The sequence below is a fragment of the Elephas maximus genome, chromosome 2 (genome assembly GCF_024166365.1).
Source record: "Elephas maximus indicus isolate mEleMax1 chromosome 2, mEleMax1 primary haplotype, whole genome shotgun sequence".
Lineage (NCBI taxonomy): Eukaryota > Metazoa > Chordata > Mammalia > Proboscidea > Elephantidae > Elephas > Elephas maximus.
This window is the reverse complement of record NC_064820.1, coordinates 225,503,908-225,519,772: the sequence shown is the minus strand read 5'-3', so window position 1 is coordinate 225,519,772 and position 15,865 is coordinate 225,503,908. Positions and strand designations below refer to the sequence as shown.

Sequence of the window (15,865 nt, the reverse complement as noted above, 5' to 3'; positions counted from 1 at the left end):
GCCTTCTAATATTTTGAAATTACAGTCAGAACAGAAGTTCGAACGGCGCTTTGCCAGTGCTTTTACCCCCTCTTCTCCTCCCACATGCCCGCTGTCGTCTTTGCACAACCTGGCTTTCTCGTGGCCTCTGATGATGCGTTTTGCCCGGACAGACCTCCTTATCTCAGGACAACGAAGCTGCCCTGATGCTGGACTATGCAGCCTCCATGGACAGTGGGCGTCAGGAGGAGTCCCTGTCTCATCTGGGGGCCGCTGTTGCCTCCGCCCCGCTTGAGGAAGACCAACCTGCCCAGGCCCCACCTGCCTTCGAGCCTCTGGAGAATGAACTCGAGTCCTGGGACTTGGAGAAGGAGTCCGAGGACACCGGGTGGGATGGCCATGGCCCGCTGGACCTCGATGGAGATGAGCTGTCAGAGAGCTCCTTGAGCGTCTCAGAGCCAGGCACTGCCAAGAAGCACAAAGGTACCTTCCCTCCGTCCCACCGCTCTCCACACTCGGTAGTGGCTCTGCCCGCACGTTCATTTGCATGCTGAATTTTAGCTCTCGTCATCTGTTATTTTTCCCTTTGTCCTCTAGAAACTCTATTCCACCCTCACCCGCCTCCCAAAAAACACCCTGTGCTGAGTGTTGGAGCCGGTTTAGAGCCTTGGGGTTTAGACTTGTCAGCCCTTGGGGAGCGGGCATATTCAGAATCGCTCCTGAGCATGAGAGCCTGGTCTTCTCTCTGCCTTTGGGGATCTTGTGCTCCTGCCTGATGTGGTTAGGTGCCATCGAGTCGATTTCAACCTGATAGCAACCCCATGTAACAGAACTGCAGTATAGGATTTTCTAGGCTGTAATCTTTATGGGAGCAGATAAGCAGATCCCTTGGAGCCACTGGGTGGTTTTGAACTGCCAACCTCTCAGGAGCCAAGTGCTTAACTGTTGCTCCACCAGGTGTTCCTGCCTGGAGGCGCCCTTTCCTCTCAGTGCCCATTCCCACCCAGAGCTATGCAAGGCTTTTAGAGGGGGCCATCCCATACAGGAGTCCCTGGGTGGTGCAAATGATGAACACACTTGGCTGCTAACCAAAAGGTTGCAGGTTTAAATCCGCCCAGAGGCACCTCAGAAGGAAGGCCTGGCGATCTGCTTCTCCAAAATCAACCATCGAAAACCCTGTGGAGCACAGTTTTACTCTGACACACATGGGGTCACTGTGAGTTGGAGTCACAGTGACAGTTGGTTAACTGGTTCATCGTATACGGTGGGCAAAGCTGAGAGGGACTGGGTTTCCCTCGGCTGCGGTGGTCGCTACCTCTATCATTGGTGCCTCTGGGATGTCTCCTTCCAATAAAAACAAAGCAAAACCTGACCCCTTGATCCTGGGAGGATCTGCAGAGGGATAAGCTAGCTAATCCCTAGCATAGCTGATTGATGACCTTAATATATGTTACTCATGAGAAGATCATTTCTTTAGAATACCTGCTTGCTTCCCATAAGCACTATATCAGTGCGTTAGAATTGTCCATTTCTCAGAGGTGAGCAGCTTTACCTGGACAGTGCCTTAGACGTAACATTAAAAAAAAAAAAAAATTAGCTTAAATATATTTGCTGAGGGAAAATCATCTAGTGGTTGGGATCTGTTCTAGATTTGAGACCTGGCTCCGGAGCCCTGGTGGCGCAGGGGTTGAGAGCTCAGTTGCTAACCAAAAGGTCGGTAGTTTGAATCCACCAGCTACTCCTTGGAAACCCAGTGGGGCAGTTCTGCTCCGTCCTGTGGGACCAGTGTAACTCAGAATCAACTCAGTGGTGTCCTCATCCATAAAGTGTCCACCTCCTTTGCCCACGTCCCCACCCAGCGCCACCAGCCCAGACAGAGCAGGCACCGAAACTCAGTGTTAACCCCTCGCTGCTCAGCCTCCTACTTGGGGCCCCAGGGCTCCACTGCCTTCCAACAGGAAATTACTCCCTGAGAATTTACCCGCCAGGGGATCTCAAGCACTGGAAGTACGGGCCTCAGGCACCCTGAGTTAGGGGGTATCAGGTACCCCGAGTTAAGGAGTCTCAGGTACCGCGAGTTAAGGGATCTCAGGTTCACAAGTTAGGAGATATTATGTACTGTGAGTTAGGGGACCTCAGGTACCCCGAATTAGGGGATCTCAGGTACCACAAGTTAGGGAACCTCAGGTGCCCCGAGTTAGGGGATCTCAGGTACCCCGAGTTAGGGGATCTCAAGCACCCCGAGTTAGGGGATCTCAGGTACCATGAGTTAGGGGGTCTCAGGTACCATGAATTAGGGGGTCTCAGGTACCCTGAGTTAGAGGATCTCAAGTACCCCGAACTAGGGGATCTCAGGTACCATGAGTTAGGGGATCTCAGGTACCCGAGTTAGGGGGTCTCAGGTACCTGAGTTAGGGGTCTCAGACACCTGAATTAGGGAATCTCAGGTATTGCAAGTTAGGGAATCTCAGGCACCCCGAGTTGTAGAGTCTCATGTACCCTGAGTTGGGGGGGTCTCAGATACCCCAAGTTAGGAGGGTCTCAGACACCTGAATTAGGGAATCCCAGTTATCCCAAATTAGCGGTCTCTGGCACCCTAGTTAGGAGGTGGCCTCGGGCACCCTGAGTTGGGGGAGTCTCAGGCCCCCAAACTAGGGGATCTCAGGTACCATGAGTTAGGGATCACACGCACCGAGAGTTAGGGAGCCCTGGTTAGATTTTTTCTGCTGCTTCTCTTCTCCTTTGCTTCTGCTGCAGCGGGGCAGTTGTGTCCCCCCGTCTGGCAATGTTGGAGACAGTTCTGGTTGTCACAGTTGGGGTGGGGGTGTGCTGGCATGGAGTGAGTGGAGGCCAGAGACGCAGCTCAGCATCCTGCAGTTCACAGGACAGCCCCTACCGTAGAGAACAGTCAGCCCCAAGTGCCACAGTGCCCAGCGACCACTGTATGCTGCTTTCTCCCGTACCCACCCCCTTGCCTAAGTTAGAAGAGGAAGGAGGGGCAGTTCCAGGCTGTGGCTTCTAGACCATGTGATGAAGAACTAACCCTCGTGCCTCTGCTTGCCCACCCCCTGGTGTCTGTGAGAGTGGGGGCTTTGTCCCAGGGATCCAAGTCTGGGTGACTGCAGTAGCTTGGGAAGCTGGGACCTGGCCCACCAACCTCTATGGCAGTCTCACCTGCTTCTGTAAAGACATGGGCCCAGGGTGCGTAAACAGTGGCCAGGGTGCAGTGGCCGCACACACACATACCTCTGTCATTTGGGGCCAGAGAAGCTGAAGGGAGGGGCGGGACTGAGGAAGGCAGGTGAGCGCTGGGCAAGGTAGAAACATAGAAAGCTTCCTTTCTGCCTACCCCTCCTTTCACCTGATGGTCAATTTCCTTTCTCCTCACAGAATCTCAGCCTCCCCACCCAGCCCCCTCTGGTCATTCACAAAACACCAGTGACTTCGGTCACTTCTCCTCCCTCCCTCCTTTTCCTTCCCAGAGCTCTTTCCCTTGGGGTTCCCCTGCTGCTTATGGCTGTGCCTTTCCCTTCACTGGCAAGGTGGGAGGGTCCCTGGATAGTGCATACGGTTTATGCTCGGCTACTAACCAAAAGGGTGGCAGTTTGAACTTACCCAGAGGAGCTGCAGAAGAAAGGCCTGGCAATCCGGTTTTGTAAAGATACAGCCAAAAAAAAAAAAAAAAAATCTGTGGAGCTCGGTTTAGTTCTACTCTGTAACACATGGGGTCACCGTGAGTTGGAATTGACTCAATGGCAGTGGCTTTGGTTTGGGGGTATTTGGGGCCAGGTGGGTGAACACCCCCTCAAAAACCGTACCTTGGGCTGGCCTGGTGTCAGGCAGGTGTGCCCAGGACCACCTCTGGCATGAGCTGCAAGATCCCTCTCTCCTCCAGAGCCAGGGCATTTGAGAATTCAGCCTTTCACTCTCACCAGTACTGTGGCACAGACCCGAGATCTTTGAAAAGGACATATTTGGCAGTGTTTTAAAATGGCTTTCTCATTCCAGTGCTTTCTGAGCGATTTGTGCTCAGCATGTGATGCTGATAGGATCTGGGACAATTCTGTGTCCTGGGCATTAAACCGTTTCCATTTTCCAACCCAAAACTTTGCAAAACGGGTGCTCGAGGGGGCAGCTTGGTGGAGTTTTTCTCTTACTTTTAAGCTAATGATAATTTTTGGGTGTAAGAACTACCGGTATATATATCTTCTGTGATAACAAGGAATTTGTTCTCAATTCCCAAGAGCGCTTGTATGTTTAAAATGCTCCTGGGAGTTTGCCGGTTGTCAGTGCACGTGTTTTAGTAACACAGCTAATAACTCGAAATTTATTCCCAAAATTTAGGTGTATCTTCAGCTTAAAAAGTATTGACGGAGGTTTTGGAAAAAGAAAAAATTAAAAAATGCTGCCAAATGTCCTGCCTGGTAACTTCATGTGTCTAGATAATGTGAATGATTTAAACTCTTTACTGTTTTTCATTCTTATTTTGCTCTTGCATACTTTTCTTTTTACCTCTTATTTTCTGATTTCATCTCACGCTCATTCCCTTTGTTAACTTAAGAGGATCGCTATGCCAACCAGAATTAATTGCCTGCACAGTAAGTTATTTTTGCCTTCTATCTATATATTCTTTTTCATGAGCATCTACACAGCCAAAGATGCACCATTTCAACGACTTCTACCTGTGTGACTCAGCGCCATGGCTTACACTCTTCAGTGCTATCATTCTTACTCTCCTTTTCTAAAATATTCCACCACCACTATCGTAAACTCACTGGCCCTTAGTCTTCTCCTCTAACCTTTTGAGTTGCCATTGTCAATTTGATCTCACCGAGATAATTCCTTAAAAGAGCCTCATGCTCAAAGCAGATGTACTTTATTAAGATGCACTACTTTTTGGTCCAAAGAAGACTTCAGGGACTAGTTTTGGTTTTAGGTTTAAAGATTGTCATAGGGCAATATATTTTTAAATAACAATGTAGCCTTACTATGAGAGAAGCCTATGTTATATAATGGAGAGGGATGTCCATCTGTCCTCAGTACAAGAAGCTTATGTCCCCATGGAAGCCTGATAAGTCACATCAAATTAGGCGAAGCACACACAGGCCCTTGCGGGGGGAGGGGGTGCACCTTTGACTTCAGGAAGATTTACACAATAACATGTACAACACCATCTGGTTTCTGACATTGACTTTGAACAATGAAATTTGACAAAACAGCAGACCTGTCTGAGAGGACCACACACTGGTAGTGAATGACGATGGGATTTGTCCGGAATAAAAACAGAAAATAACCCTGTCCCTGAGTGGTGTAAATGGTTAACGCACTTGGCTGCTAACCAAAAGGTTGGAAGTTCTAGTCTACCCAGAGGTACCTCGGAAGAAAGGCCTGGCCACCTACTTCCCAAAAATCAGCCATTGAAAACTCTATAGAGCACAGCTCTACTCTGACATGCACAGGGTTGCCATGAGTCAGAATCAACTCGACGGCAACTAGTCGTGGTAACATGATACATCCCACACTTGTCTGTCAGTTTGTTGTACTGTGGTGGCTTGCAATATTTCAAATATCAGCAGAGTCACCCATGGTAGACAGGTTTCAGCAGAGCTTCCAGAAGAAGACAGACTAGGAAGAAAGGCCTGGCACTCTACTTCTGAAAAATCAACCATTGAAAACCCTCTGAATCACAGCTGTACTCTGACGCTCATGGGGTTGCTTTGCATCAGAATCAACTCGACAGCGTTAAAAAATATTTAAATATTAAAAAAAAAAAGAAGGCTCTCCAGTGCTGTGCATGGAAGCAAGCCTAGGGCAGCTGGAGGAGGGCCTGTCGCTAACACAAGTCAGTCTTTAGACTGTGGGACCAACCTTGGTCAGTAGTAGAGTTAAAACCAACTGTATTATGCATACCTTCCTATCCTACCGATTCTATATAGGATTGGAAATCCTTGGTATTTTATCTTAATATGGCAAGAATTTTTATTTTAGGCATTGAGATTGAAATTTCCATGAACTGTGTTAAAGCAGTTCCCCACAAACGTGCAAATTCTCTTTTTGAAGTATTTTGACCATAGCCACCCTTTGCCTGTCTCCTGTTGCTGCTTCCCGTTTAGCCAGTTGGCCTCGAGTCAGTTCCAACTCAGGGTGACCCCACGTGTGTCAGAAAAGCTCCATAGGTTTTTCAATGGCTGATCTTTCAGAAGTAGATGGCCAGCCCTTTCTTCCAAGGCACCTTTGGGTGGATTTGAACCTCCCACTTTTCTGTTAGCCAAGCCTGTCATGTTTGCACTGCCTAGGGTCTCCTGACCTGACCTAGGCTAGTGGTTTTCAAATGCTAATATCCAGGCCTCTCCCCAGACCAATGAAATCAGATTCTCCAGGGGTGGAGGCTGGGCATCTGCAGATTAAAGAGAGGTCTGTTGGGTGATCCCCCCACCCTGGGGGTTTCAGGGCTGAGAATGCGGCACTGCTGCTTGCCCCACCCCTGATTCTTTGAGGGGGTGTCCCAGGGCTCTCAGGACACAACAGAAAGTCCCAGCAGGGGTTTCTCAACCCTGTCTTAAGTCAAATACAAATTCATATGGAACTGCAATGTCCTGCCCTCCCCCCTCACCCACCCCTTCTCACACATTGGACGCTGGCTCCACCCCCCGACTGAATTTCAGGGCACAGGTACATATGCAATAGCCTGTGGAGACTGACCTCCCAGAGGGCACCTGTTACCACCAGGTGTTCCTAAGTCCCAGGCCTCCGGTTGATGGGGGTGGGTTGGTGTGCTCCCCTCCCCTCCGCTGGCTTCCATCCCCCTGCAGAGATTGGGGTGGGGGAGGTATTAGAGCGATCCAGGTTTATCTCACAGATCCTCTCGGACCTCCCTTCCTCTCCAGCACCCTGACCGTGAGCACCCCGACCGTGAGCACCCCGACAGTCACACACCCTCCCGGACTCCAAGGGTGACCTAAAGCAGGAACAACTCCTGGGGCCCCGTCTTAGTCATCTAGTGCTGCTAGAACAGAAATACCACAAGTGGATGGCTTTTACAAAGAAAAGTTTATTCTCTCACAGTCTAGGAGGCTAGAAGTCCAAATTCAGGGCGTCAGCTCCAGTGGAAGGCGTTCTCTCTCTGTCGGCTCTGGAGGAATGTCTTTGTCCTGGACTAGGAGCTGGACATGCTCTGCTCCTGGCACTGCTTTCTTGGTGGTATGAGGTCCCCAACTCTCTGCTTTCTTCCCTTTCCTTCTATCTCTTGAGAGATAAAAGGTGGTGCAGGCCACACCCCAGGGAAACTCCCTTTACACTGAATCAGGGAGGTGACCAGAGTATAAGGGTGGTATTACAATCCCACCCTAATCCTCTTAGCATAAAATTACAATCACAGAATAGAGGACAACCACAGAATACTGGGAATCATGGTCTAACCAAGTTAATACGCACATTTTTGGGGGGGACATAATTCAATCCGTGACGCCCCCAAACTTGAGGTAACCTGGCTAGGCTCCTAGCCACCACAGCTGGGGGTTCCTGTCCTGAGAGCCCCCCTTGTCTGCTGTCACGGTGCACAGAGGCACTTTCCTCAGTGATGACATTTGAGATGTGGTGTAATTAGCCACAGCGCACATGCAGCTGCCCCACCTGCTAAACCTGAAAGTCGAGTCCTGGTGGTGGTGGTTGCTCTGGCCGTTCTAACACACCCTAACTGGGGACTTTCCATTTTATGGAAAAGGTGAGTGGCTCAGGGAGCTGATATCTCACACCCAGCAGATTCGTGTATAAGGCCTGTTAACCAGTTGCCGAGAGTCGATTCTGACTCACAGTGACCCGTGTGTGTCAGTGGCTTCTCTTTTGGAAGCAGATCACGAGGACTTTCTCCAAGGTGCCTCTGGGTACATTTGAACTTCCACCTGTTTGCACCACCCAAAGACTCCTATACAAGAGTCAAATCATTTGCACAATTATGCTTACCCTTTCTTTTCACGCTCTCCCCAGAAACCCTTACAGCCCCTGCACACGGGCCCCCAACTTTAGGTAACCATTAAAAATGTCCTAATGATTCTGCATAATAGGCTGTTTGATTATAACGAAAGAGACCAAAAAACCAAACCCAATTCTGACGCATAGCCGCCCTATAGGACTGAGTAGAACTGCCCCATAGGGTTTTCAAGGAGTGGCCGGTAGATTCAAACTGCTGACCTTTTGGTTAGCAGCCGTACCTCTTAATCACTGTGCCACCAGGGTTCCAACTAAACAGAAAATGAGAACTCTTTTTTTCTGGCTGCCTTGACCAGATTAAACTTCACCCAATTCTTGGAACAATTCACTTCTCCTTTCTCCTGCCTAATCCGCTTGAAGTAAATAGGATGAGGAAGTTCGTTCTCAAAGTCAGGTCTAACATGTGGCCTCTTAAAGTAATTGGTGCATGCTTCTCTTTTCCCACAATGAGTGTTGATTACACAAAGATTCATAGACAGGTCTGGGTTAGGCTTCTCTCACTGCCTCAGATGCCGTGGTCTTTGGCATCAAAGAGCAGATTCATATCCTTTATCCTCTCCATTGACAGAAGAAAGCTTGGATGAATATCCGTGTGTCATGGCTGTTAAAATATTTGTGGGATATGTCTATCCTAAGGAAGAATAAATTACCAAATTAATTATAAAACTCCCATTCACATGATCAGACCTATTTTCTTGCAAAGTCATTAACACTTTCATGCCAGGGGTAATGAATTTCACAGGCTAGCTTCAGCTGTTTACTCCCTCACCTTGGCTGGGCCTGGGTTAACAGAATATTAATTCAGGATTTTCGGTCAACTTGAAAAAAGAGTTGGCTGGTTAGTGGGCCCTTGGTGTTCAAGGGTTAAGCGCTGGGCTGCTAACTGAAAGGTTGGAGGTCCAAGTTCACCCAGAGGCACCTCAGAAGAAAGGCCTGGTGATCTACTTCCAAAAAATCAGCCACTAAAAACCCTATGGAGCACAGTTCTACTCGTGCTCTCGCCGTAAGTCAGAATGAACTTGACGGCAACTGGCTTGGTTTGTTCCCCTGCCTCTGCGTTAGTTTACACTTGATCTTTAAGGAATTGTTGTTGAAATTACTGCTTCTGCTTTTTTTTTTTTTCTATTTCATATTCCAGTGTCTGACATCACATACAGATAGGTTGAACCATACAAAACTGAGGTTTTATAGGTCGAACGTGGTCAAATAACAGCCATCTCATATGACTCAGCCTAACATGAATACAAAAGGATCTGGAGTTATAAAAAATGTTACTCCCCCAGAACCAAATATTATTTAACTCTCCCAAGAAACTGAATACCATTGTTCTCAGGGCACTTCATTTGGTTTCACTCACATGACCAGCTTTGCCATTTATCCCCTTCCCAATGAAGGGAAACCCTGGTGGCGCAGTGATTAAGTGCTATGGCTGCTAACCAAAAGCTCGGCGGTTCGAATCTGCCAGGCGCTCCTTAGAAGCTATGGGGGTGGTTCTACTCTGGCCCGTACGGTGGCTATGAGTCGCAATTGACTCAACGACAGTGGGTTTTTTGGTTGAATGAAGGGGAGTGGGTGATGCAGAGGGGATCCAGGTGGCCTGAGCAGCCTGGTTTGACTGGGTGGTATCAGTCCCTGCCCTGGGAATGGATACCGATGCAGTCGTGTAGTCAAGTCTTACCTTCTTTCATAATCTTCTCACTTGTAGACTGCTCTAGTTCTTGGAACGGGCTCCATTCCTGTGGCTTTGCTTGTGTCAAAAGTGATAGCACACTCAAGTAAGAAACTGGAAATGACCAGAATTTCTTAGAGTCATTCAAGCTTCCTTTTAAAAGTAGGACTAGTCATCCCAGCGTTGCTTCCACCGCCTGCCTGACGAGTCCACTGTGCTTTTACTCTTTCAGGTGGAATTTTACGGAAGGGTGCAAAGCTGTTCTTCCGCCGGCGGCAGCAACAGAAAGACCCGGGCATGAGCCAGTCCCACAATGACCTCATATTTCTGCAGCAGCCGGAGGGGGCCAGGAGGAAGGGGATGATCCTCAGCAGGATCCTGAACAAGAAGCTGCTGTCCAGACCCAGAAGCAAGAATGCAATGAACGGTGCCCCTGTGGACCCCTGTGCATAGGGCTGGCGGTTGGCAGCCTCCTTCCCGTGAACCCGTATTAATACCCTCACCAGGACAAAGCATACGTGCCAGTGAGCTGTCACGTGGCCCCGCTTTGTCTAGCTTAGTGGTTTCCAACAACTTGTTCTTTTAAAGGGGGAAAAAATTATACATATATGTATATAATTTTTTGTAAGAAGTCTCCAGCCAGGAGGCTTCCCCCAGAGAGGACTGACAAAACCTCATTTGCTACCAGATGTCACATGAGACCCAAAAGCCCCATAGCTGGGGCTGTGCACCAATCTAAGCATTGAGGTTAAATATTAGAAGGAGATTTTTACATTGTGAGCTACATGACATGCTCTTCTGGACTGTGGGGGTGACAGGTTTGGGGGACTCAACTTTAAACTCTACACCCTGAGTGGAGTCCACAACTGGACCTTGTTCTAAAGACAAGGTACACCTCTTCTGTGCTGTCGCTGTAAGCAGAATGGATGGGTCACCTCTGATTATTGGCTGCTCAGGATAAAAAGTGCAGCTGGCCCTGAGTACAGGGAGGTGAGACATAGGCAGAAGTATTGGTAAATAGAGAAATTCTAATAACAATGGAAATGCTATGATAAATGTAGGAAGACACTTGCCTTTGATATTAGCCATAGTACTTGAAAAATTATGCAACTACTAAAATATCCTATGCATATTATGCGGAACACTTTTTTCCAAGTTTACTTTGAGCCTACTTGCATATGGAAGATATATATAAATCCTTACGTGGTTTTTATATTTTTCTCAATCGTGTCAAGAGCTCTAATAACAACGGAGCCATGAACACATGGATTTTTGTCTTCTCTGGCATACTGGCTAAGCAAGAGTGCCGGCAAGCCCGTCAGAACGAAGTTAGGAGCAATAAGCGACAGCTTTAACCACACATACGTGGTTTTTCTTTAGCCTAAGGTTGATTTGCCAAACATTGCCAATAGCCAGAACAAGTACTTTTATGGTCACAGAGGAAATTGTTTTGTGTCTCAGGTGTTTCTAAGTTTTATAACAAATGAGCCTAACTTCATCCAATTCCTTCTGTGACTCGTCAGAATTCCACTTTGAACAGGGCTCGACTCATTCTGGGGTACCTTTGTTTGATTTCCAGTGGAAAAAAAATGATAAACTCGGCACACACTTTTAATATTCCAGTGTATCTCTCAAAACCTTTCTTCCTTAGTATGACTTTCTCCTTAGGCTCGTTCACTGTGTTCACATAAGTCCACTTATTTTTGCATGTGTCATCTCCCATGGACATGCCTGTTAAAGAGCAGTTGTCATCGGGGTGAAATGTTTTCACAGTTTAATTAGATTCATTTTCCTCCAATAAGATTCCAAAGGCTGTTAGGGAAACAGATGTGAGGTTGCGTGACTGCCACGTTAGCTGCTTGCTAGTCATTAAACATGTGTTTCAGGGGCAATCAAGGCATTGATGAACAAAAATCATTATAAAAAAGAACAGAATTATGGGATTTTTTCTTTTCTTGTGTGGGAGAGATCAGAAAACTAAGAATCGAACTTTTAATGCGCACTTCCAAATTCTTAGGTGCTCTGGGAATTACCACAGACTTTCAAAGGACTTTTTCATCGTGTGTTGTTTCCAAAGGTTATGTCCCGATTTTAATCATTGTGAATTAGCACCTGGAGTTCCCAAAAAAAAATTAATACCAAGTTAGTCTCCAGAGGTTAGTAATGACTCCTAGCCTTTTTAGAACGGTTGGTCACTTTAATGTTTGATTTTACTTGAAGTCTCAGAGCTGTTGTCTGGTGGGTAGAACCTGCAACATCCAAGGATTGATTCTAAGAACGTCAAACATTGATTAGAAGTTTTCAGTACAGCTTCGGATCTTTTTGTTGGCTTTTGAAATTCAGATGGATTCAGTTTTTTCAAGGGTGAAGATATCAGAGTTTTAAATTGAGCTTTCTTGCTCTCAAAAAAAAAAAAAAAAAAAACAGTTTTCAACCATTCCCAGTCACTATCAGCCCCAGGAGCGTTCTGTTCACTGTTCAACCTTCCTCAAAGGCTCTGCTTCCTCAGTTTCCTCGTGACTTACAACTCCGTCAGGGTCCTCGAACGTGTTAGCTGGGCTGCATCTATCCCGTGTGTGTGAAGCAAGTGAATCAAAGATGAGACAGATGGAGAGTGCTTTTCAGGAGCTTCGTGGTCCTAGGTGTCCTTTGGAACACAGAGACCACCTGGGCATTTTGGAAAGAGCCAGGAGCCCATTCTCTAGACGCGCGCTGTCTCCATCTAGTGGCTGCAGTTATGTAGAACACTGATACATCAGGGGTTTACCTGGGAAATTAAAACAAGCAGGTAGACGGGTGCATGCGTTAGGGAAGCGTCAGGGTCGTGCCAAGTCAGCGCCATGAGAACATGGGCTCCGTTGATACTGTGAATGTTTCTTTTCTAAGCTGTTATCCAGGTTTGTTTTTTTTAATATGTAGGGTATTTATGTTAAAGTAAATGTCATTGAAGTTAAGCATGGATTAAGACTATATACCAAATGTGCAAAACACTAACTTGTGAAACGCCTTTATTCCTTTATCTTTTCTACAAACTTTAGTGGCTTGAGGGCTTTTTTTTTTTTGGCTTGATGAGATTTTTGCAGAATGGTTTTCTAAAAGCCATCCTTCATGAACACTTAACGTGTATCTGTGTCTCGGGAAAAAGGCGCCTGCATTCTTGTGGCGAATGGAACGGACTTTTAAGTATGTGTGTGTGTGTTTTAATGTAGCAGTAACAAAAGTAGCAATTTCATTGTTTCAGCTGAATACCTGCTGTGAGGAAAAGCGTTTAGAGGAGCACTTTATTAAAATCAAGTTGAAGTTCAACACCAGCCCGTGATTCCTCTGTGACTTGGCCAGTCGCTGTCAACCGGTTACAGATTAGGTGCTTGCCTCGTTTTTTGATTGGGTTTTACTGGCCTGCCTAGAGAAGGGTTCTGGATTTTCTCCTTGAGCAGAAAGGGAAAGGTCAATTGACATTGCTGCCAACAAATGCGGGTGTCTTCTCAGTCATAATCTCCAGGCCCTCGGTCCTGAGACCTCAGAGTATAAGTTGGTGGACGTTGGGACTCAAAACACCTATCTCTACCGGATAGGAACCTGAGCTCAGTGCCAGTGTAGACCCAGACACCAGACCCTCTCTTCACTGCCCAAAACCTGCCTGATGTGATTACCAAAGCAACTGGCTCGGTGACAAGGACACAGTCAAGTCCTGCAAAGTAAACTCAGGTGACCTTTGGGTAAATTTCTTAGCATCCCTGTTTTATGTGTGAGGAGGCATTAGAAGTCCAGCAAAGTGCCCAGTTTGCTCAGCTACCAACTGGTCAGTCATGCACCATTTATATTTTAGCTTTGTAATTTTTTTTCCTCGATGTTACGTCAACCTTATGTTAAAAAAAAAAAAAAAAAGGTTTTCTAGATATGTGGCGGCTTGATGATCCAGTTTGGTGATAAATTTGCATTACAAATGATTGTATTCCTGGGTAGCACTTTAAAGTTAGGGTCCTGCACCAAACCAGTGCAGTTCAGTTGTGGACGGGTCCACTTGGAGACAGTGTGGCTGGAGCATGAACGGTCTTTTAAGGAAATAAACATGCACATGAAAGCACCAAGCACTGAGCTGTCTTTGCCCTGAGTCCTGTGCTGCTTTGGAAGCCCTGCGGTCTTCTCCCAGCGTCTCTGAATTACTGGCTTTATTTTACAGAATGCCTCCAAGGTCACTGTGTGTGACCACCCATCACAGTCAGCTGTGTGAAAGGAGAGATGAGCCACTGCTCATTTTTACTTCTTCTTTGCTTAGCACTTGGCAAACGACTTCTCTCCTAGCATTCTTCTTAGAAGACTTATAAGCCCGTTTCGCATCATGTTTGCCTGGGTCCCTGGGTGCTGCAGATGGTTTGTACAGACGCCCTCCGTATCCACGGGTTCCACATCCGCGGATTCAACTAACCCTGGATCGAAAATATTCAAGGAAAAAAAAAGTTCCAAAAAGTAAAACTGGAATTTGTGGCATGCGAGCACCACACTGAAGCCACAAGAACCAAGTCCTGTGTAGGCACACCCTGCTATGGCCTTCCCCACTCACAGATCCTCAGTCTTTCTCCAGCACTCCTCCTTTGAGTATTGTTCGCCTCGCGCCTTGTCATTATTCCCTAAACAATACAGTAGCACAGCTATTTACATAGCATTTACGTTGTGTTGGGTATTATGAGTAATTTAGAGATGATTTAAAGTCTACGGGAGGATGCGCGTAGGTTGTATGCAAATACCACCTCATTTTATATAAGGGACTTGAGCATCCTTGGATTTTGATATCCGAGGTGGGGGGTCCTGGAACCAATTCCCCACAGGTCCTGAGGGACAAATGTACTTGGCTACCAACCAAAAAGTTGGTGGCAAAAGCCCACCCAGCTGCACCACGAAAGAAAGGCCCAGTGATCTGCTTCTGTAAAGATGACAGCCAAGAGAACCCTATGGAGCAGCTCTGCTCTAACACACAGGGTCCACATGAGTTGGAATCGACTGAAAGGCAACAGTTTTTGCCTGGGGCTGAAAGCATTTTGTATAGAAAGTCAGTGTTTCCAGGGACTTTGGGTCACCATGAATTGTGGGTGCTGCAAGTCAGGGTCTGCCTTAGCCTGGGTTCCTCAGGTGGTGAAGCCTGGAACAAGGGTGGCACGTGGGTGGCACACTTGGGGAGGGATGCCAGGGCACTGAGTGGGTGCAATGGAAATAAAATGGGAGGGGGGCCCATCACGAGGCTGGTGTTCAGACTGGCTACCTACGAGGGGCTGCCATGGGACCCTGTGGGACCCACAGGGACCTTCTGGGTAGCGCTGTCCACTTGGGGATAGAGGGGTGGCCCAGGTGTCAAATGCCTGCCCAGTGGGTGGCCCATGGTGAGTGCACAGTGAGCCCCTGCAAGGGGTTAGAGGAGTAGAGGGGCCACCACAGCATGGGTGGGCATGGTGTCTGCACCCTCATGAGGGGCTCACTGCAGTGACTGGGCTCGGAGCACAGCAGAGCCTGAGGGGGTGCACAAAGGTGTCCTATACAAACCCCTTCAGGTGTCTTGTCTCTTCCAGCCACGTTTTCTTGTTTCTCCTGCCTCCACCTCCCCTCCCCGGACCTCCCACCCCATGGTGCCCAAGCGTCAGAGGACAAGGATTAGAGATATGGTCACTGAGGAAATAACCAGTCCCAGTACCTCTCCTGCGTTAGTTTCCTGGGGCTGCCCTAATAAAGTCCCACACACTGGGTGGCTTAGAACAACAGAGATTTATTCTCTCCCAGTTCTGGAGCCTGGGAGTCTGAACTCAGGGTGTCAGCAGGGCCATGCTCTCTCCGAAGGGTCATGGGGAAGATCCTTCCTTGCCTCTTCCAGCTCCTGGCGATCTTTAACATGTGCCTGCACTACTCCAATTCCTGCCTCCGTCTCACATGCCCATCATCTCTGTCTCTTCTCTTTTACAAGGTCACCAGTCATTGGATGAGGGCCCACCCTCCTCCAGCAAGACCTTGTGTTAACTGATAGCATCTTTAAAGACCCTATTTCCAAACAAGTACTGGGGATCAGGACTTCAACGTTCTTTTTGGGGGACAATTCAACCCACAACACCGTCTTAGCCCCCACACCCCCACCCTTCCTCCCAGCTGTCCTGACTCCTGTTAGGTGCAGGGTGTGGGGTGCACCTCCCCTTCCACTGTGAACTGGTCACTCGGGAGCTGAGACGTCAGAGGAAGAGCCCC

At 47.8% G+C, this 15,865-nt stretch overlaps 1 protein-coding gene across 2 annotated transcripts in view; it reads left to right on the top strand.

Annotated features, from left to right (window-relative positions):
- C2CD2 (C2 calcium dependent domain containing 2) overlaps window positions 1-13,728 on the top strand; it is a 79,812-nt gene extending 66,084 nt beyond the window's left edge. For both annotated transcript variants that reach the window (XM_049874925.1, XM_049874923.1), the window contains exons 13-14: window positions 153-462; window positions 9,870-13,728. In XM_049874925.1, the coding sequence (XP_049730882.1) occupies window positions 153-462; window positions 9,870-10,090 (531 nt within the window). In that variant the 3' untranslated portion in view covers window positions 10,091-13,728. The remainder of the gene's footprint in view (window positions 1-152; window positions 463-9,869) is intronic.
- The last annotated feature ends 2,137 nt before the right edge of the window (window positions 13,729-15,865 follow it).